The following is a 22,793-nucleotide window of genomic DNA, read 5'->3' as shown; positions in this document are numbered from 1 at the left end:
CCTTTCAAATTTAGGTTCAAAAATCTCTCAAAAATAGACTTTAGGGGACTCATTTCTACAGGGACTCATAATCTGTGTCCATAGTTTAATTACCATAGCATGTCCTTTTATTAGCAAAATATGATCAGTAGTCCCTCTAAACATAACCACCCTAAAAGCATTTGGAACTACACAAAATGCCTTTCTCAAATAAGAGAGAAAAATACCCATAGGACAAAGTGGGAAGATTATAACGGGATTAAACAGAGAATCCTGAGAACTATCTGACACTTTTCCCTACTCTCTCTCTCTCTCTCTCTCTCTCTCTCTCTCTAAGCAGCCAAGCTCTTGGAGGCAATTTCATACACATTTTCTGACAACCCATTGGCAGCTACGATCTTCTCCAACTGTACCTGTTTATCATCCAACAATATATACTTGGTGAGATTCATTTTCCATGATAAGGCATAAACCAAATCTCTCTCTCTCACACACACACACACCCCAAATACATTTCGTGAGTTTTATTTCCCATGACAAGGCAGAAACCCAAATCTCTCTCGCTCTCTCAATAATTGGGAAGAGTTTATCAGACAATGAAGTTTACAACATTGAAAAGAAAAAGAAAAAAAGAACAAACTTTCAAAAAAACAAAAAGCTGAACACGATCAACACGAGTATGGTCATACTATGTTACCTTGGCAAGAGCTTGCCGTGTTTCATCATAGCGCCTCCATCGTGAGAAAGCAGACACCATCCGTGCAGCTACCTGTGACCCAATGTACAAAAACATTGTATTTCCTTTCCCAATTACTTATATAAGAAATTATTATCTTTTTACATTTTGTATCTTTCCAATGCCATGGAGAGGGCAAAAACAAACAGTAATAAAGATTCTAGATTAGACCATTTGAATGTACTTGTAAACAGATCCGCTTAGACTCAGAAAACCAAAAAACGCAAATAATAAGCCAAAAGAGGCAAACCTGAGGATTCAATTTATCCAGCTGCAAAACTATGTCACCCAAGAACTCGTAGCCAGATCCATCCTTCGCATGGAGATTTACTGGAGATCCGCAAAAACCTCCAATGAGAGAATAGACCTGACAATACAAGGAAACCAAATGATTGAGCAACAATCACCTCTCCCTCTCTTTCTCTCTTGCCACTAGACGCACATGCGTGTGCAAGAGCACATGCCACGTGCACATTGCCCATTCTCTCTCTCTCTCCACACAAAAAACACATGCATATGTTTAAAGCGTGCAAGTGAGCACGCAAGCACATCTTCCCAACCGCCCCCGCCCCGGCACCAAAAAAATAATAACATCAAATAGAAATAAAAATAGACACAAATTTGTACTTTATTTTGTAAGGTTCGGAACATTAACATGCACTGACCTTGTTTGGATTGCGAATGTCAAAGGATGGATGGTTCAGCAATCTTTGGACATTCTTGACATTTCCTGGTATGTCAGATATGGCTTGAAGAGTGAGCCACTTGTTCACAACCTGGCAAAAAAAACGACACGAGCAATTAAGCACACGAGCACAAACCTTAATACACCTAAATGCAAGTATTATCATAGAACGTCCAAAAGACTGGCATCTCTTTAACACCCTCTCACTTTTTTCTTTTTAATGAATTTTATTCGTGGAAGCAAACTATTATTATAATGAATTCATTGAGCTCTAAATAAAGAGATTTGTCCACAACAAAGATATAAATTGAAACCAACCTCAAGAATGGAGAAGACAAGAATAATACACGGGACACAATAAAAAATAGGTAAAAATTAAGAAGAAAAGAGTAAACTCATTTATTATTGAGAAAAGCTCACCAAATAGTCATGCTCCCATTTCCGGTAGAAATCTGCAAGAACACTATCTCGGGCTTCGCCAGGATTCTGAGCTATAGCTGTTAGAGCTGCAAATTGCTCAGTCAAGTTTGTCGCAGATTTGTATTCATTCAATGCGAGTTTTGTGAGTTCAAGGTCATCCAATGAAGCAAGGTAAGCTACAAAAAAAAGAACAGGGGTGTATTTCAGCTTACTGACATATAAAACGACCCACTTTAGGTCATGGAACACTCAAAAACAAATACATAAGAAATATCCAGTTATCAAAAACAGACTTACCAAGAGCAGTATTTTTTAAAGCACGTCTGGTCATGTTATGATGATTAAATTCATAAGGTTCTGCACTGCTGTTGTCCTTAACCTGAAATTAAAAAGGAAAAGAAGAAAACCACCATGTCGCATTGTTACCAAAAAAAAAAGAAATGAAAAATTAACATTTCATTTTGTCAGAGAAATATAAATACAATATACATGCTACCTTATCTGTCCCCATTTTTCGAAGGGTAACAGAAAAGGGTCCAGTTTTGGTGGTGCAGCGGCACAAAGCCCCAGGGCACACCCACAACCATCTACACAATCAATTTAATTGGGCATTGTAGATGGTCACACACCATCCAAGAAATTTGACAAGGGACAGTTTCCCTTCCCTTGAAATCCAATCCCTCCATACACTTCACGCTCTATTTCCGTCTCCCTAAACCTCAACCCTCACTCATCCCCTATCACTACTCTCTCAAACTCAAACCAGAATGAATCGTGATACGAATCCTCTCTCTCTCTCTCTCTCTCTCTCTCTCTCACGCACACACACACACACACAGAGACAAGACAAGCTGAAGTAACATACTGTCGTGAGAAACTCTCCACGGAGCTCAGAAGCAAGCTGTTTTTTAATGAAACAGCGAACAGCATGAACAGCATCTGGGTCCGCAACTTCCATCATGTCCATGATTTCTCCCTCACCAGGTAAAGTAATTGCCTTAGCAATGAATTCCTGAGACCGACACGAAAATAATTAAAACCAATATAACAACCAGAGACGCTTTTGTGATAATTTGAAGTATCAACAGAAACTATGCTTACTTTGTCCAAGCTAGAGTCACACAAAATGCTCTTCATTCCATTTACAAACTTAGGGTTCAAAACGAGAGGCTTGTTCTGTTGATAGTCAGCTACAAGGCTCAACATCAGCTTCCTTCCCAATATTTGTCCTGCCTCCCAACTGAAGAATCAACAAATTTAAAGAAGTTACTAACTGAAAGGCCACATCAAATTGAAAGAAGAAGATATAAGTTATTACCGATTGAATTCATCAGAATCATGGTCAAGAAGGAAAAATAGGTCATCATCAGTCAGATCAGAGTCGAGACGAATGGGGGCACTATAATTCCGCAAGATCGATGGAACGGGCTTATGAGATATGTCATGGAAAACAAATTCTTCTTCTTCCTGCACAGTTCAATATTTCATATTAGCCCAAAGAAGATATTAATACAAACCCTGATATATGAGAAATCAATATGCAGACCCATTATTTTCCAACGAACCACCAAAATACCCCTGACATAGGACAATTCAATCCATGCTAAGTTTGGTCAAACAATTAAAAAACGAAAGAGAGAAATTTGAGCAGATGAAGTGATTACTCTCAAAAACATTCTGCCTTGTATTGTGTCAATTCCATCATCTTTGTTTAGTATTAAAAGTTTGTTATCCAAAAGTAAACTAAAATAGGAACCGTCGATGGTAACAAACCAATCATGGATATACTTCTGGCGACATTTTCTTGTTAAAAAACCACATGCCGACTCATTAAGCAGGTAAAAAGAGTGGCAAGATATGCATTTCAAGTGTTTGTGGAAGGTGAGATAACTTGGCACAGTGCAAATATTTCATTGGTCAGTGGTATTTTGGTAATTCAAACATGGGAATTCTCACTCATGTAATTGACTTATTTCATATCATATGCACAAATTACAGTTCCCTATCACCCACAAAATTTTCCAAGATGGACCAGGTGTTACCTTTGTAACTCGTAAGACTGTTGTGGACACTGGATGACCATTGCTTGAGATAGAATGCAGCAGCCCTTCGTGAAAAACAGATGTCAGAGGAAGGTCATTCCCATTTGAATCCAAGAGGCCAATAGCCACAGGTATAAACATAGGATCCTTAACTGGCTGTCCTGGAGTAGGAGGCACTTGTTGACTGGAAAAACAGGTACCCAGATGCTAGATGAATTAGTAAATGAATAAGGGAAGCATGGACCCAGAACAAAACACATATAGGTACCTGCAAATTTACCTAAACTTGAGAGAGTAAGTATTTGTCTCAGAGTTGTAGGACGAGGTCACTTTGACAAGAGGAGTTCCAGCTTGAGAATACCTGTGAGAGATGACTTATTTAGAAAACAATTGAGAAAGCATAAGCATCACAAAGAAATCTTAAGGAACAAGAAGTCACGGGCATACCACAACAAAAAGTTAGAGAAGTCTGCATCATTCGCATCACGCATAGCAGCAAAAAAGTCCTCACAAGTAACTGCTTGCCCGTCGTGCCTTTTAAAATAGAGATCCATCCCCTGAAACATAGAGGAGCAATAAAGCTTAACAGAGATAACCAAGTGGGGTTATTTCTCGTTTGGTCATTTATATGGCATAACAGCTTCCATGCTTTTTGTTGCACCTAGATTTTGCAGTAATTGCCTACAAGCCATACAGGAATTGACAAAGTTGAATCCAATTTCATGGAAATGGAAAACATTTGTTTTGCATCACACATGGATGTAAAATATCAGAGAACTTTTTTTCTGTTTTGAGTAGACAACCAAAGCCATCTTAACAAAGGATAGGAATAAAAATAAGCAAACATAATGAATATGAAAGAGATAATTAATTTTGTAAACAAGGTACTAGAAAGGAGAATATATGGACCTAGGTAAATGATTTTAGATGCACCTTACAACACAGAAAAGGATGCTGTTGTTGACACTTTAACCATCACAGCAAATGCCATATCCTTATCACAAGGTTAATAATACGAAAATTGGTAACGATATGAAGGATGATTTTAAAAGCAAAGAACAGTAGATTAGAAGCTTTAGATATTTAATTAGGAAGATGTATTTAAAACATACAAGACGAACAAGCAAGATGGCCCAAGTTCAACCAGAACAGGTCCCCTGACTACTCCAGTGAACAAAAAAAACTCGAAATATAAAAAAAGGTGGTTCAAACCAGCTTTCGCAGGTCCGAGCAGTCAGACAAGCCAGGTGGCCCACGTCATTTTGAATCAGCTGGTTCTGATGGTCCACAAGGGCGAAACACTCCCAGGAAAAATACAAAGACGCATTTAAAACATAAAAAGTGAACAAGCCACACGGACCAAGTTCAACCAGAACAGGTCCTCTCTTCTCAGGTCCACAAAATTAAACCAAAGAAATAAAAAAGGCTGGTTCTAACCAGCCTTTGCAGGTCTGACCAGTCAGACCATACAGTTGGCCCCTTTCATTGTGAATCAGCTGGCCCTGATGGTCTACCAGGACAATATGCTTTCCTGAGCTTTCCATATTTTGGCCCAAAATTTTCCCACTCAACACCAAACTAGACAGATCTTCATCTAAATAACACAAAAACCCTTAATATCACCCATTTCTCTAATATTTGAGTTAAAACATCACTACCTCAGATTTGAGCAAATTTTGGCCCCAATTATATCCAGCCAAAACTATTGCAATTTCACAATTTTTCTATTCAAGTTAGCATTAAAATGTAAAACTCGATAACCAAGAAAAAATGTGAAGTTGTAAACTGTATACAGCTAGCAAACAATAGTAGACCAGACCGCCTGGAATTCCAAAGTTAAGCAAGCTTTTTGTACAAGCAATACATGGATGAATCTAGAGCCCCAATGCACAAGCACCCATCATTTACGTGTGTATAATAAGTAAATGATTCGAAAAATAAAAAGTATATTGCAAATTTGGGCCAAATGAGAAACAATGGTAAACTAACCCATCAAAAGGAATACTGACAACAAAGCATGACATGCTAAAAAGCATTTCGAGATTTTCACATCAATGGACATGGCATATCTGTAACATAGGATTTAACTACCATAAATCCAAGATGTTCACAAACTATATCATCTTAAAAGATACCAAGACAATCCTAATAAGATAAAAAGCAATTGAGTTTTCAGTATTTTAGGGTATCAAGCTTGTAGTTATTCCAAATAGAAAGCCTTCTAAGTAGCATACGAGTTATTCAAGCCCATTGCAACAAGAAACAGGCAAAGATAAGGTGGCTATCATTAAATATAATTACAAAATTAGGACTTGCTCACAATCAAAAGCATTTCAGAATTGAAACATTGTCGCAAGACTTCAAATGGAGCATAGCTGAACATATTATGAGTATACCACCATGGAATATCTATTGATAAAAAGTTTTCTTTTTTGAAAAGAATATCTAGTCAAAACCAGTGTTTTAAAAATCGATGACCCGATCCGGATTGGGTATCGCCCAGCCCGTCTCGGATCCAAGATAAAAACGGGATTCAGCCATATAACACTAAACCCGGTTGTGTGATGACATCAATCGAACATCATCGAATCTGACATCACTGTCAAGGAACCGGTTTAGACATCACATTTTTCCTGATCCGCGGATCCAGATTGCAAGGGCTCTTTCAAAAAACTTCAAAAATTACGGGCCACATAACACCATACTCGTACCCTCCTCAGCCATGTGGCAGCAGGTTGGAGTGGCCAACCAACCCATTTGTTCACCAACCTTCCGTACACCTACCACGGCTTCACATGTACCTATAAAGTCTATTATGAGTATTTTATACCCATTTAAGCTTATGTAACTCTTGGATGTGGGATAATTTTCCCTCTCCTCCATAATAAAAAATCACTCACCCCTCTATTACAATATTTTAATTATGTAAATATGACCACATTAAAATTACATTGTTAAATGAATATAATTATGTTAAAATTGTTAATGTTATATTGAGATTTTTATTGTTATAAATGCAATAAAAATCACATAATTTAATATATGAAATTGCTATGTTATTTAATTAATTATTATTATTATATAGATTATGTTATTTTCATATTTAATCTAGATTGTAATTTTAAATGAATATATTTAGAATTTTTTACAAATATTAACAAATAACTTAGTTTTAATTTCTTATTATTACAATAACTTATTTTATACAAGAATAAAATTTCATATTATTTTGAATTGTATTAAGTTGTTATATAGAAATTCTTAAATGATATTTATTACATTATTATAATTAATAATTATACATCGATAACCAAATCTTGTATTTTATTTATGAATTTATTTGCATTATAAATTATATAATGTATTATTTTTTCTTATAATTGTAAATAAGATTTTTAAATTAGATGATATTATAGGATATTTTAGATTTGTTCTAATTTTTATGGTAAAATAATTATAAAATATAAACCGCCAATTTCATTTCAATAGATAATATTATAATTAGTTAGGTTGTAATAATTTGGAACGAGTAAAGAGAATTAATAAATGTTTGATGTGATACTAATTTCACTTTATATGTGATGCAAAAGGAACCCAGACATTAAATCTGGCCTTCTTTTGATCTTGGAACACCCACAATTAACAACAATGGAGAATTTAAAGTGGCTGTAAATTCAGCCCCAAAAGAGAAGAAACCCTTCTTTGAATAAAATTCTCTCTACAAAAATAACCAATCCCATTCCAAAGAGGCACGTTCCCCCTTTTATTTTCCTTCCAACTAAAAACCCACAAAAAACTCTCCTACCTTCTATCTCTCTAACAAACTCTCTCTCTATGACATGTGGGCCCCACAAATCTCTCTCTCTATTAACTTTATCAACTATTCAACTTTCCTACTTTCAGATACCCATACTCACACAAATAAAGGAATACGTACCTCCCCATATGGTAACTTACTCACTACAACAACTTCTAAGCTGAATATCCCTTCTACCCCTCATGCTTTGAGTCATAATAGAACCAATCAATACATAAAATTCCAACCATGCCCCAAAATAAAATAAAGTTCAAAATAAATCAATTTTATGAATTCAATTTGCATCATCCTCCTCGGGTTGGAGAAGACTCGACTCCATCGGGTCGGCATCACCATGGAAACGAACAAATCTCGAACATTGAAGACTGGAGAGATATTCCGTCCGCACGACAACTCCACTTCATAAGCATTGTCATTAATCTTCTTTTTTATTTGGCAAGGTCCAATCTTCCTGGCTTTGAGCATTCCATAGGTGCCAACAGGAAACCGAAATGTACCATCACAAAATCTCCCACATCAAACAGTTGCTCATGATAATGACGGTTCACAGCATCCTGGTACTTGTCATAGCTCTCCTCTAGCTTTCTACGAACATTCTCATGTAACTCTTTCATATACTCAGGCATACTCCCATCATCTGCATTTACAATCTCACGTGCAGGTAAAGGAATTAAATCATGAAAATGTAAAGGAAACATACCATAAACAACCATAAAAGGAGTCTTCCCAGTAGACCAATTTGGAGAATGATTATAAGCAAACTCAGCTTGTGGTGGTAACACCAAATCCAACACTTTCATGTTTTCTCCAACCAAACTCCTTAGCATGTTACCTACACTTCTATTGACCACCTCGGTCTGGCCATCTGTCTGTGGATGATAAGTGCTACTGAATTGCAACTTAGTACCCACTTTCCCCCATAAAGTCCTCCAAAAATGACTGAGAAAACAAGTATCACAGTCTAAAGTAATGGTCTTGGGAAGCTCATGCAATTGCACTATCTCTTTAAAGAAGAGAATAGCAACCATTGTAGCATATGCGATCCTCTTACAAGGTATAAAATGTGTCATCTTAGAAAATCGGTCCACCACCACCATAATAGAATCATATCCCCTTGCAGTCCTAGGCAACCCCACAATGAAATCCATGGATAAATCAACCCAAGGCCTAATCAGGACAGGTAAGGGTGTGTAAAGGCCTGTATTCTGAGATTGTCCCTTGGCCACTTGACACACTCAGCACCTGTCAACAAAGCGATACACATCCCTCCTCATGTGTGGTCAAAAATATCGCTCCTCTACCAAGGCATACGTCTTATCTCTTCCAAAATGGCCACCAAGGCCTCCTCCATGGAGATCCGATATAAGATGTTCTCATAGAGAAGTATCAGGAATACATAACTGTGCACCATAAAATAAATATCCATCCGATAAAGTAAACTGGCAGTAAGAGGACCAATCACCTGAACTGCACTATAAAACAATATGGTTGAAATATGGATCTATGCTTCCTGAATAGCTTCAAGACCCACCACATTCACAGCCAAGGTGGGCAAGAGGTATGAACGTTGGCTCAGTGCATCGGCCACTCGATTTTGATTCCCTGATTGGTGCCCGTAGTGAATGTGAATTCCTGCAAGTAAGCCACCAACTTTGCATGTCGTGCACTAAGCTTCTTCTGGCTATTGATGTGCATCCTGATCAGTATATAACATAAACTCTCGCTGCATCAAATAATGTCGCCAACGTCTTAAAGCTTGAGCAACTGCATAGAACTCAACATCATATGTCGAATACTCTCATCTTCCCTCATTTAGTTTTTCACTAAAGAAAGCAATAGGCTTCTTTTCTTGACTAAGCACTGCAGCAATCCCCATGTGAGAAGCATCACATTCTACCTCAAAACTCTTGCTGAAATCTGGTAATGCAAGTACTGGAGCATTCGTAACCTTCTCTTTAATGGTGTCAAAAGCTTTATTTGCAGCTGAAGTCCAATGGAAAGCTTCACCCTTCAAACACTCAGTAACTGGGGGCCATAATACAGCTGAAATTTTTAATAAACCACTTATAGAAAGTAGCAAGTCCATGGAAGCTTCGCACTTCTGTTACTGATTTTGGGACCAGCGCACCTTCTCAAGACCTACCTTCACCCCTTCTGAAGACACAAGATAGCCCAAAAATACCAAGCTATTGGTCAAGAAGCTACATTTCTTGAGATTGATGTATCGCTTCTCAGCCCTTAGCACTGTTAGTATCTGGTGAAGCTGACCAACATGGGCATTGGCATCTATACTATAAACAAGTATATTATCAAAATAAACTACCACAAATTTGCCAATAAAAGGTCGTAACACCTGTGTCATTATATGCATAAATGTGCTAGGCGCATTTGCTAGACCAAAAGGTTTCACCAACCATTCATACAACCCATTCTTTGCCTTAAAAGCAGTTTTCCACTCATCTCCTTCGCATATGCGAATTTGATGGTAGCCACTTCTCAAGTCAATTTTTGAAAATACAAAAGCCCCAGCTAACATATCAAGCATATCATTTAACCGTGGAATAGGGAATCAGTATTCAACTATTATTTTGTTAATTGCCCTGTTGTCTACATACATCCTCCATGAACCATGTTTCTTAGGGGTAAGCAAAGCTGGTACTACACATGGACTCATGCTAACCCATATAAGCCCCTTTGCCAACAACTCATCCACCTGGCTCTGGAGCTCATCATGCTCCTTAGGACTCATTCTATAAGCTGGTAGGTTAGGAAAGCTTGACCCAGGTATAAGGTCTATACAACGTTGTATATTCCTCATGGGTGGCAAGCCAGCAAGTAACTCATCTGGCACTAGGTCCTCAAACTCCAATAAAAGTGGTTTAAGAGCTTCAGGCCCTGAAACAAGCTGCGCCAAGTCCCTTCCCACAAGTGCATAAATTAGCCCAGTCTCCTCACTCGCGTCCATAAACTGCCAGAGTGAAAGAACAGCCACACCCTCCTCCTCAGAAGACTTGGGTGGGGTCTCCTCACACAAGGGCAGCAATGCCACCTTGCGACAATCCTTCCAAACAGTATAAGTGTTACATTTACTATTATGGATGGTCTTCTATCATACTGCCAGGGATGTCCTAGGAGTATGCCGCAGGCATCCATTGGTGCAACATCACACCAAACCTCATCCTTGTAAAAATTACCAATGGAAAATTTAATTAAGCATCAAGAAGTTATGGGTACCTCAGACCCGCACTTGAACCACGCAACCTTGTAAAGATGTGGATACTTTTCGGCCTTGAGATGTAAGTTATCTACCATCTCTTGAGAGAGCATGCTTTAGCTACTCCCGTTGTCGATGATGACGTTGCAAACTTTGCCATTACACGTACACCGCTTGCAAAATATGCTAGTCCTTAGCCAACAGTCTTCTTGGGATGCAGGTGGCATTGAGAGAACACGTTGAACCAGCAAGGTGTCTCCTTGATCGGACTACTTCATCAACTTGATCATCAAAATCAGCCTCATCTTTGGCCTCAATGGCAGGGTACTCTTCATGGCCTTCCCCTTCTTCAACGTCATATTCAGGTTCTACCAAATTGGCATGGCACTGGGTGGCATTCAATGGGCGCTCTGCAGCTCGATGCGATCGGTGCCCCACCTCATTGCACCTAAAACACCTCGGACCAACAACCTCTTGGGCTCGGCTTCGTGCTCAAGTACTGGCAGCTGGGCCTGCTGCAGGAACTCCCTGGGTTTGGAGGCGTTGGCCTCCCAATTTGTGATGAACCCAATCCGGTTGTGGGTCAGCGTATGGCTGCCCCCTTTCTTTGTCGTTCCTCCACCTTTAAAGCGGCCTGATATGCCGCCTCTAACCGAGGCATATGATGCAATGTGAGCTCATCATGGATCAAACTCCGCAGCCCCGAAACATAACGCGCCACCTTTTAATCCTTGGTCTCCGCTAACCCATTGCTCAAGGCTCAGTGGTAATACTCATATGTATACTCCCGGATAGATTTTGTACCTTGATGCAACCTATGGAACTGTTGGTACAATGTTTGTGAATAGCTCGACAGGAGAAATTGTTAACGCATCCTTGCTTTCATCTTGGTCCATGAACTGATCTTTTCTTTGCCTTTTCGAACTCGTGCTTCTTGAACTTGATCTCACTATACTGATGCAAGTCCCCTAAGTTTAAGAGCCACAAGGTTGACCTTCTTTGAATTGGACAATTCTTTCCAATCAAAGAAGCGCTCAACCGTGCTCAATCAATCCAAAAACTCTTCAGGGGAAAGATTTCCATAAAATTTAGGGAGATCAATTTTAATTCCTGAATCTGACTCACTACGATCGTACCTCAGTGCATCTCGAGGTCGATCACGTGATTCCTCCCTATCCCTACCCCTACACTAATCATGTTGGACTCGGGGTGGTCGGCTGCCCGACTCTTCATCAGATTCATGCTCTTGTCAACGTTGTCGCGCATCGAGCAAATTTGGATGATTGGACACATAATCAGGATGCGCCATCCCAGATTCAAGCCCCACTTCAAGACGATCTCTATCAAGACCCTCACGATTTGGATCCATCAACATGGAAACCTCTTTGTTTGGGACACCTTGGTACCGATATCTCTCCTGCAGCAACTGTGCAACCATCTCCGTCAAGTTGTCGATCCTTCGGTATAAGGCGGTATACCTAGGGCCACCACGACCTACACGACCAGTCATCGTAGTCACGAACCGTTGCTTTGATACCACTTGATGCAAAAGGAGCCTAGAAATTAAATCTGTCCTTCTTTGATCTTGAACACCCACAATCAACAACAATGGAGAATTTAAAGTGGCTGTAAATTCAGCCCCAAAAGAGAAGAAACCCTTCTTCTTTGAATAAAATTCTCTCTACAAAAATAACCAAACCCCCTCCAAAGAGGCACGTTCCCCCCCCTTTATTTTCCTCCCAACTAAAACCCCACAAAAAACTCTCGTACCTTCTATCTCTCTAACAAAATTTCTCTCTCTCTATGGCATGTGGGCCCCACAAATCTCTCCCTCTACTTTCAACTTTATCAACTATTCAACTTTCCTACTTTAAGATACCCATACTCGCACAAATAAAGGAATACGTACCTCCCCATATAGTAACTTACTCACCACTCCAACTTCTAAACAAAATATCCCTTCTACCCCTCATGCTTTAAGTCATAATACAACCAATCAATAAATAAAATTCCAACCATGCCCCAAAATAGAATAAAGTTCAAAATAAATCAATTTTCTAAATTCAATTTGCATCAATATGGGATTTTTTTTAATCTTATAATATAAAAGTGTTTCTAATATTTTTAAATTAGTTTGATGAAATATTATAATACTCATTATAATTAATAATTATACAAACATCCAGACAGGAAAGCAACGTCTCAGTATCACCTATTTTTACAAAGTAATGAAAGTACATAATGTAAAACTCCTAATTTCTTTTAAACACTATTTTAAGAGATTTATAGTGATTTTTTGAAAAAGAATTGGGAAAAAAATTGCCAATTCTCCCGATTCTCCGAACCGAGTCACCAATCCGACAGGGGTATGGGTGTGACCGGTTTGAGTCACCAATCCGTTTCTTTAAACATTGGTCAAATCCTCATGTAAAGAAATAAAAAGCTTTTCTTTATGAGTGGAAGGAATGGAAAAGCACAGTCGGGTAAAGAGCAAAGACGAACTAGGGGACATAATTATAAATCTCAATTAGGTGGGCAAGGGAAGCTTGATCTTACTTTCCGGAATCCTGAACTTCCAAGCAAGGTTTTGTACATCCTAACGACTTCAGCCCCCTGAAGATGAAAAAGCATTATCAAAGACAACAACCAAACTCATTGTTAAATTTTCTGCAACTAAATGAATGAAAAGAAAACGAAGATAAAGAAATATAGCATCTGAAATAAGAATTTTCTCACCTTCTCATACACCTGAGACCACACAACACAGAACAAGCAACATAAGAAAATGCAGTTAATGTCAGTTTTTGTCAAGATAATAAACAAATCAACACGTACGTACGCACGTGCAAAAACGCACACACACACACAGGAGACCAAGTGAGGAGATCAAAATTATGTAAATGACAAAAATCAAAATCACTTTGATGCGTACCGTCACTGGAAGTTGAAGTTTATGCAGAATGTGGGAAAATTAATTGCCAAGACGTTAATAGTCAATTCCAACCATGTAACATGGGTCAAAAACCAAAAACCAAAACAAAATTAGTTGATTTGCAGAGTGAAGCTTACACAGAAAGCAAATGATATTGTCAAAAAACTAGAATAGACAATGAATTTGCTTTCTTTAAGTACAGCACAAAACCATCATGAAATAACTATACACAGCACAAACACACCTGTATAGAAATTGTCCATCTGTAGGGGGAAAAAGTAACAAAATCACCAGTCAACCAATTCTAAGTAATTTATAAAATGTTGCAAAACTTGATTGAAAGAGGGAGAAAATATCATTCAAGTTTCATTATGTACCTTGATGTATGAGTGGGGTCTTACAGGATGAGCCATGGGCCCAGCATCCTACATATGTAACCATCAAATCTTTAGTCTAGTTTAAAAAGAACCATGTGCAAATTTTTGGACACAGAAAGAGAGAGAGAGAGAGAGAGAGAGAGAGAGGAAACTTATGGTATGAACTACAAATATGTAAACAACAAGATGCATATATAGTGTTCAACTCTGAAAACTACCCTTGAATCAAACCAATCAATGGCCAAAAATTTTTCAGAGGCAATGAGCATGAGAAAATATAATATTTACCTGAGGAAACTGGTAAGTTCTAAGCCTTGAAACATCTGCAATTCGCTTAACCGTGCGACTTCCCATATCAGATGAGAACTCCTGCAGATCGTAGATTAAGATTAACAATCCAAACATGATATTATTTATGAATAATAATATTTATGGATAACCAAACCTGAAGAAGCCACCAATCAAGAAAGAAACAAAAGAATTTGGAAAGTTATGAGAAGAGGGAAAGCTAACAAGTAATCACCTGATCCCTAAAAACTGTAAGACCTTCCTTCAAACTAAGCTGGAACCAGTCACGACATGTCACCCTGCACATGTAAGAACAATATTTCAGAGCCAGCAGATTGTACCAGAGATTTATGTCAGTTCTTTTGAAGAAATTGCATGCCTACTACAAGCCAATAGGGTACGGATGCTATGGCACATGGTACAACAACATGGGATCTCCATTTCTCATGATGGAAAGTGAGGAATCAACATAGTGGGCACAACTCACGCCAGTAGAGTTAAATCTCTACCATCCATCATAAGGGCTGTGCACCATACTGCGTTAGCTTACGGCATACCTTCCCAGTTATCTCAGTTATATAAATTTTTCATGAGAAACACTGATGAAATAAAATGCATGCCAACCTGTTGCCTGTCCAGTTATGGAAATACTGCACATTTGAGAAACAGACAAGAAATTTCGTCAGGACATGTCATAACAATAAAATAGCCTCCAAAACCTAGAACATATGATAGAATATGAACCAAAAAATATAATTTAATATGGTGAAAGAAGTATAAAACACATTGAAAGCATCACTTGGGGCAGAATTTACCTCGTGACCAATAACCCCTAATATTGAAGCATAATCTGCATCTGTTGCTGTTTCAGGAGATGCCAAGACAAGCTTGGAGTTGAATATCTATTCCATCAAATATACATCCGAAATTTACAAAATTAATCCAAAGTCCCAAAAATTCTAAAATGAAAAGGAGCACTACAAACGCACAAGGAAAGGAAAATTTGAGGAAAGGATTAAAAAGGAAAGTATGCCTTACATTGAGGCTCTTGTTTTCCATAGCTCCCCTGGCAAATTATCAACAAGGAGCGTCATGTATATAATACACCAAGGTTAATGCTTTCACCTTTATTTTGAGATAATCTACATCAAACTAAATTCCAATAATCCATAAGCCTTACATGTTAAAATCTGGGACTGCCACAATGTTGAAGAGATCAAGGTCATATTCAAGACCAAAAACCTGTTCCAAAACTCAAAACAAATTGTAACATCCGAGTTTAAGTCCAAAAATCTCTTACTCCATTTTACTATGGGTTTTTGGTTATATTTCCCTTTTCTTATTTAGAATATGAAATGAAAAAAGATTGATGTTTTCTTTCTTTTTGAAATAAAATACGCTATGACTGGGGGACTTCAAAAAGAGATACTGACTTCTTCATCCCACTTCATGGCTGCCATAAGGGAATGCATGGCATGGGCTGTCTTTGGTACATCCTCTGCTTTGGTCCAGATCCTAAGTGAAACCTTACGCCCAGAACGGGTCACAAATGTGTCATCTCTGCTTATAAGCTGCCCAGCAACTAATGCAAACAAGTAACTGGGTTTCTTGAAAGGATCTTCCCAGAGAGCATAATGCCTGCCATCCTGCAAGAGAGGAGAGAGAGAGAGAGAGACCATTTTATGTATGTCGTCCGCAACCCGCAACCCAGAATGCACCTATAAACATCTTCATAACAAACAAATACCCATAAAAAAGAATCACAAAAAAAAGAAACTGCACCTCAAGGTCCCCTTGCTCAATAAGATTTCCGTTGGATAACAATACGGGATATAGTGTTTTATCAGCCTCAACGTGGCATGTATATTTTGCCATGATGTCAGGGCGATCCTATATAATGAGGAAAGCAGACATCAGCAGTAAAATGGCAAGGCGAAGCTGACTGGTAATATATCAACAAGCCAGAAGATCAAAGCTACTTACTACCATTTTTTAAGGAAAAATATTAGAAATGTAACTGGAACACCTGAATGAATCATGCAGCAATTCCAGAAACTTGAAATATCAGGACAGACCTGGTCCTATTAAAAATTTTTTAATGACTATTTTAACCTCCCCTCCCCATTTAGTTTACCTTCTGGTCCTCAATTTTCCAATATTTTAAGCCCAGAATAAGGAGTAAAATAGTCATTCAAAAATATTGACTGGACTAGTACTGTCCAGGGACTGTCTAGATATTTAAAGTTTAGGGACCACCTTCATGATATATGCAGGCGTCACAGGCACTGCCCTAGTATCTTCCCTAACTTTTAAAAGCTTATGCAGACATAACAACAAAGGTACAAACCTGATAAAATGTAATCTTGCGGAAACCTTCTGCTTCACATTGAGTACAAAAGTTCCCAGATGATTTATAAAGACCCTGCAAAGCCATAAATATATGTCATAGGAGCACAAATGAGGGTTACACCAAAACCAGTTAAATATTCTAATAAGTTGTGTCACCTCTAACGATGTATTGTTCTGAGGATATATCTCCGTGACAATCTCCAATATGAATGGCTTTGTTGGAGGCGAAGCCAATATGAGATGGCGCGAGTCCAAAACAAAATCTTCCTTCTGCAAGACCACTATATTAGAACTGCATAAAAGAGTGTTTTAAAATAAATTTTCCCAAAATATTTGTTTAATTGACAATAGTTTCAAGTTGAAACTTGAGGTCCGGATTTTGGGCCCCACCCCAGCAGAAACTTGCTTCCGTAAAAAAATGGATTTTCTTTTTTGATTGGTTTTTTCCCAAAACAAGATGGCTATTCTATGGAAACAAGAAACATGTTCGTATGCTCCCACGCTGAAGTTCAGCCTTTAGAATCAAAAAGCAAGAAGATAAGCACCTCTGAATCACAGGTAATTTCTCCTTCAGTTTGTACAATGCTCATAGAGGCCAATAGTGAAACAGACAACTAGGCGAGGATTGTTGTCTTTAGGCCGAGCTTAACTGTGTAGGATGAATTCCCACTCTCAAAATTACAAATTTGTAATCTCAATTACTTATGTTCATACTTATGACATTTTATTCACAGCAATAAAAGCATTTATCATAAACAAAAACAAGGATATCTTATTCTGCCCCAAATTGTGGGGCACCAGCATCAAAAAATAAATGTTGGCCATCTAACAATTAAATATTCACTGAAAAGAAAACAAATCAATATCGAGAAGATATCTTGCAAAGGCCCAAAGACAAATTTCTGGGTTTCTTCAAATACTAATCCATGATAATGGCAATTAAAGCTCCTGAGTACTAAACCTGAATAATATTTATCTCTTGGATCACTAATGCAAATACTACGTTCTTGCCATTTAAAACCACCTAAGTCTCCAAATCACCCATACAGGAATCATTTGTGTACAACCTCCTCGGTACCATCACAGGCATTTTGGGTGACATCCATTAAGTACTCATTTAGAATTTCGTACCACGTTGTATCATCCAATCATTCAAAAAGCCAAGAATCATTCATAAGGTGTACATAAAATGCCTCCAAAGAATTTCCATTAAGCAAAATCATAGCAGAATTATAAGTTATATTCCATCAGTTGTACAAGTAAGTTATTTAAGCTACAGTAGTTCAACACTAACTTACACTTGTAGCACAAGTACTCCATGATAAAATGGTAAAGATTACTAAAACAACTAGTGTCCACATAGTATCAATGTCAAAATCAGCAAATATCCCAGTGAAACTTCTGTAAGTCAATTATTTTCTTGGGGCAAATCTTAAACCAATTCACAAAAAATTTCACTAAAACCAAATACACTGAAAAAATTTGGGAGCAACTACCTTCAGTTCCTCGCCATTAAGTTTGATTGAAACCAACTTGAGATCTTGTCCATCCAAGATCAATGGAAATGAAACACCTGTAATATGAACAGAGCATCCTCAAAGCCAAAACCAAAACCAAACTCATCGGGAAGGCATGTATGATAATATCTGAATAGAGGATTAGATAAAAAAAGACAACAGATCCATTTGTCACCACTTAAAACAGCTCTTGTAAAACAATATGAATTTTCATCAAACAACAAACAATGTTACCTTCAACCCTTGGTAAAACAGTTATTCTGGAGCAAACAATTGTTTTATCTTCACCAAGTGAAAATTTTAGATCAACCTGAAATTGATTCACATCAGAAGGTGCTTTAAGACCTCAGGTGCATGATAACCATGCAATCCTCAAAATACCAATTACAAAGACACTAAAAACTAGTAACAAATGCTGGCCAGAAGTATATAACCAACTAGATCCAAAACCAAAATCAGAGAAAAATAAATAAAATGAAATATCTAATGCATTAAGTAGGAAAACAACCAGCTATGCAGGATATACAAAGGGCACATCTATCACTCACCGTGTCGAAAAAATAGTCAGGCATCTTATAGTGCTTAAGAAAGATCTCTTTGGGGGTCTCCATCTTTGAATTTTCAGTTTGAGTTGGGAAACGTTGTGTTGCAACTGAACTATTCAGCGCCCGAGTAAGTCTCTTACTGGTCTGAAATGAAGTTGTAAAATCCAAGTTTGCGGTTAACATACACAAAAAAGAAGACCCCACGAAGAACCATAAAGGGATACATGAAGCAATTAAATTTTTCAAGGACAAAGATACTTATTCATAATAGCAAAGGCATTGTAAGTAAACTGGTCATGCCATCAAGAAATAGGCACAAGAAAATAGAGAAAAATGTTGGATGGAACAAACACCATTCAGATATGAACATATCAACAACCTCAAAAGTTTACCAACTATTTTATAAAAGGGATTGTCTACAAAGAGACCATTTATCTTTTGTACATGGAAGTCGCAATCATTCTTGTCCCTTAAATTTCAAAATGGGTGGTTGTAAGAGTGTCCTGGAATAGACACAAAGATCCAAAATAAAAATTTCTTGGACTTCGTGACTAACCCCAAGACATCCAATTTGACATCTAATGCATGAGAATGATTGTGACCTTCGTGTACAAAAGATAAACGGTCTAGACAATCCCTTTATAAAATAAAAAAGCAAAATGAGGATAAATAAGTTTGAAACTACATTTGATTGCATGTATCTAGGGTCACTTACGGACAAAGGGTGGGGAAACTGAATTCTCCTCCAATGTGAAACCTGCACAATATCCAAATTAAGATAATAAAAAAAAAGAAAAAGATAGTTCTGTGGCTAAATTTGAATTTGAGGTTAGACCCAATATTTGATCACAAAATGAAATAGAAAGGTTGCATGCATATGGCAACTTCAACTCACATAAAAGTAAAACAATTAACGAAAAATCAGTCTTCCAAATAAATGTGAAAAAATAAAATGATTAAAACCATAGATATTTACCTGCTGGGATAGGGCACTTAAATTACGTTGATAATTTCTTTGGGGATGTTGACAGTAACCTCCACATTTGGCGGTTTGTTCCTGCATGAAAGGAATGCTTAGCAAGTTCGTGTCCAATTACACAGACATGTTTTTTGCAAACTAATTTATGAAGATAGAAAATAATAAATAAATATCAAAACAACAATAAAGCTTTCAACAATGAGGACAGTAGTAATAATATAACAACAACAACAACAACAATAAATAATAACAATATTAACTTTAATCATTCTAATTTTAATTTAATAATACTATTATTATTAATAAAAAATCGGATTTTTGTTCATTAGAAAGTAATTACAAAAGTCGGGCTGCTTGATAACGAATACGACAAGAGGCTTTATCTTTTCCATGCCAGATAAAAACCCCCTACTGATAAATTAAGAAGGAAACCATCATTAAAACTCTAAATTAAACAAACAGCTGACAGTCTTCACAACTCTCTCTCTCTCTCTCTCTCTCTCTCTCAAGCACATACCAGCAAAACTTTTTAAGTTTTCGTACCCAAAATAAAATTTACCCCATAAAAACTACAGGACTACAACAAAAAATTATCTTTCTCTGTCACCAAAAAACCTGCCAAATAAGTACCTAAAATATACAACTTTTCTTAAAATTTAATGAAATGAAGGAAATGGGGGTGGATAATCACATGAAAAGATGGTATTAGGCTCGAAAAAACCCGCTTTGCCAATGAAACCCCGAAAAAAGCCGACCCATGACATGGCTTAATCAGTCGAGCCATTCTTACTCAATCCCCTCACCTAACATCCATCCAAAAAGATTATCACACGAAAAAAGGGGAAAAAAAAAAAAACACTGCCTTTGAAAAACTTCATCAATGAAACGAAACGTCATAATAAAAAGGCATCCTGGCAACTCAAATACCAGGAAAACGAATTATAGTGCGCACTGCAAACCCTAACACTAACACATAATCCTAACCAGAATGAGCATACATATACAGGCCACATGAATATAAGACCACAGAATTTAACTCAAATTGAAATCTAAAAATTTGACAGATAAATGAAACTAAGGAAATGGAAATATATAAATAATATAAAAATTTTAATCTATGATAAATGATTAATATGGTAAAAGATTAAATAAATATGTCGTTGGTTTTTAAGATTACAAAATGGAGATTATTAGCAAAAATGGAGATTTGCAAACCTGCTTATCAGAAAGAGCAATTGATCATGACCAAGCAAAATGGCGAAGGACTGAATATATATAAGTAAGTTATTTAGAGAATATCGAATGTTGACCTTGTCTTTAACGTCAATGACAAAGGAGTCCTCCTGAGTTTTTTTTTTTTTTTTTGGGACTGTATACAATGAAACATTTTTACCTTTGGAATTTTATTTTACTTTTTTTCGATTGTATACAACGAGACATTTTTACCTTTGGAATTTTATTTTATTTTTTTTCGATTGTATACGACGAGACAGTTTACCTTTGGAATAGAAATGTCGCAATTACTTAGAACCATCTGATGTGAATTCTGATATCTTAGATGTATCACAAAATTCTAGAAAAAAAAATTTGAACTTTGAACTTGGTTAATGAAATAAATACAACCACTCAATTTCAAACCCAACGGTCAAGATTTATTGTGACCACCTTGTACCAAAGGTTAATGGTCTCATTATATACTTTTTCCTTTTCTTTTTTTTTTTAAGAAAGATCATAGATACCCTTAAAACTTTATAGACATCCAACCCCGCAATACTTTTTGTATCATACTCTAAACCTTAATAATATTTTTTCTTGTAATTACCCCCTAGTCAATAAGTCAATAAATTTTTGACATAAATGCTTTTTTTCCTCTCTTTTCCTTTTATGTTTTATAGTCACGTCGCTTTCATTTATCTCTATACTCGCCCTCTCTCTCACTTTCTCTCTCTACCTCTCCCTCTTTGTCTCTTTTTCTACCCTATTATATTTAGAGAAGATGAAAAACTCTGGAAATGTCTAGAGAGAAAAACAATCTCGATCAATTCTTATTCAGATGAATGAAACCCTAAAAGAGTTATATACAAACATATTCAGTGTAGACCATATTATCCCTACACACATATATATATATATATATATAATGACAATGAAAGACAACTAAAAATTATACATCTTATATTATACGTACATTATTACCTCCCCTCAAGCTGATGCAGACATGAGTAAAATATGAGCTTGTCCACTAAAAAATCATGGTTTTTTCGAGTAATGGATTTGGTGAAAATATCAGCCTCTTGTACAGTAAAAGAAACATAGGAGAGAGATAATATACCATCAAGATAACGATCAAGAACATAATGACAATCTACATTAATATGTTTTGCTCTCTCATTAAAATCGGATTAGATGCAATCTTAATTGCACTCTTGTTATCTGCATATAAAAGTAGGGAATTTAAAATAGAGATACCAAATTCATTGAGAAGAGCATGAACCCAAACAATCTCACTAGCAATAAAAGACATAGTACGATACTCAGCTTCAGTGCTTGACTTAGAGACGGTGTCATGTTTCTTGCTTTTTTCATGTTAGTAATGCACAATATCTATCGAACATAAAGAGGATGTGGAGTCAATGAATAATTCACGATTAGAAGTACCTCAAACATAAAGTATAAATCGGTGAACTGCTAGTAGATCTGGTCGTCGAGGATTTGAACAAACTGGCTCACAATATGGACAATACATGCAATATTTCGGCAAGTCATAGTGAGATAGATGAAGGAGCCTACAAGTATGCCATACATTGTACACTCAAGAAGATGATCTTCAACATGTGCAGAAAGTTTAACAATGAGCTCCATAAGTGTATCAACAACCTGCACATCATTCAAACAGGGACTGGAAATCGCTCA

General features: G+C 37.0%; 1 protein-coding gene across 2 annotated transcripts; it reads right to left on the bottom strand.

Moving 5' to 3' along the window:
- Nucleotides 1–81: 81 nt before the first annotated feature.
- On the bottom strand, nucleotides 82–20,870 carry LOC18422841 (Peptidase M1 family protein). Of its 2 annotated transcripts, XM_088871702.1 has the most exons (33): nucleotides 20,572–20,870; nucleotides 19,878–19,958; nucleotides 19,617–19,658; nucleotides 18,905–19,045; nucleotides 18,591–18,666; nucleotides 18,336–18,412; nucleotides 16,996–17,109; nucleotides 16,838–16,912; nucleotides 16,273–16,380; nucleotides 15,924–16,136; nucleotides 15,671–15,732; nucleotides 15,529–15,556; nucleotides 15,306–15,392; nucleotides 15,115–15,140; nucleotides 14,726–14,789; nucleotides 14,491–14,571; nucleotides 14,203–14,250; nucleotides 14,070–14,088; nucleotides 13,826–13,830; nucleotides 13,630–13,641; nucleotides 13,450–13,506; nucleotides 4,310–4,419; nucleotides 4,143–4,223; nucleotides 3,863–4,046; nucleotides 3,139–3,287; nucleotides 2,922–3,060; nucleotides 2,686–2,832; nucleotides 2,118–2,199; nucleotides 1,821–1,996; nucleotides 1,381–1,491; nucleotides 966–1,082; nucleotides 677–748; nucleotides 82–392 (listed from the first exon to the last, which is right to left on the bottom strand). In XM_088871702.1, the coding sequence occupies exons 1-33, from the start codon at nucleotides 20,662–20,664 to the stop codon at nucleotides 312–314; spliced, it is 2,958 nt and encodes a 985-aa protein (XP_088727828.1). In that variant the 5' UTR covers nucleotides 20,665–20,870; the 3' UTR covers nucleotides 82–311. The 2 variants fall into 2 exon arrangements, with proteins under 2 accessions (XP_088727828.1, XP_088727827.1); XM_088871701.1 differs by lacking the exons at nucleotides 13,630–13,641; nucleotides 13,826–13,830; nucleotides 16,273–16,380; ... (6 more) ...; nucleotides 19,878–19,958; nucleotides 20,572–20,870 and having other exon boundaries at nucleotides 13,450–13,560; nucleotides 14,068–14,088; nucleotides 15,924–16,109.
- Nucleotides 20,871–22,793: the final 1,923 nt, after the last annotated feature.

This window comes from Amborella trichopoda, chromosome 7, assembly GCF_054954075.1.
Source record: "Amborella trichopoda isolate Santa Cruz 75 chromosome 7, AtrichopodaSantaCruz75HAP2 v2.0, whole genome shotgun sequence".
NCBI lineage: Eukaryota > Viridiplantae > Streptophyta > Magnoliopsida > Amborellales > Amborellaceae > Amborella > Amborella trichopoda.
Note: the sequence above shows the minus strand (reverse complement) of the source record. Positions and strands in the feature narration are given on the sequence as shown.

What these genes read in the sequence shown, in the direction of transcription:
- LOC18422841 (XM_088871702.1), bottom strand. Translation starts at nt 20,664, where the DNA reads ATGGCTCGACTGATTAAGCCATGTCATGGGTCGGCTTTTTTCGGGGTT. An exon ending in GAACTTACCAGTTTCCTCAG is followed by an intron (nt 14,251 to 14,490) that starts GTAAATATTATA and finishes TTACATATGTAG; the next exon opens with GATGCTGGGCCCATGGCTCA. An exon ending in TTTAAAAAATACTGCTCTTG is followed by an intron (nt 1,997 to 2,117) that starts GTAAGTCTGTTT and finishes TTTTTTTTGTAG; the next exon opens with CTTACCTTGCTTCATTGGAT.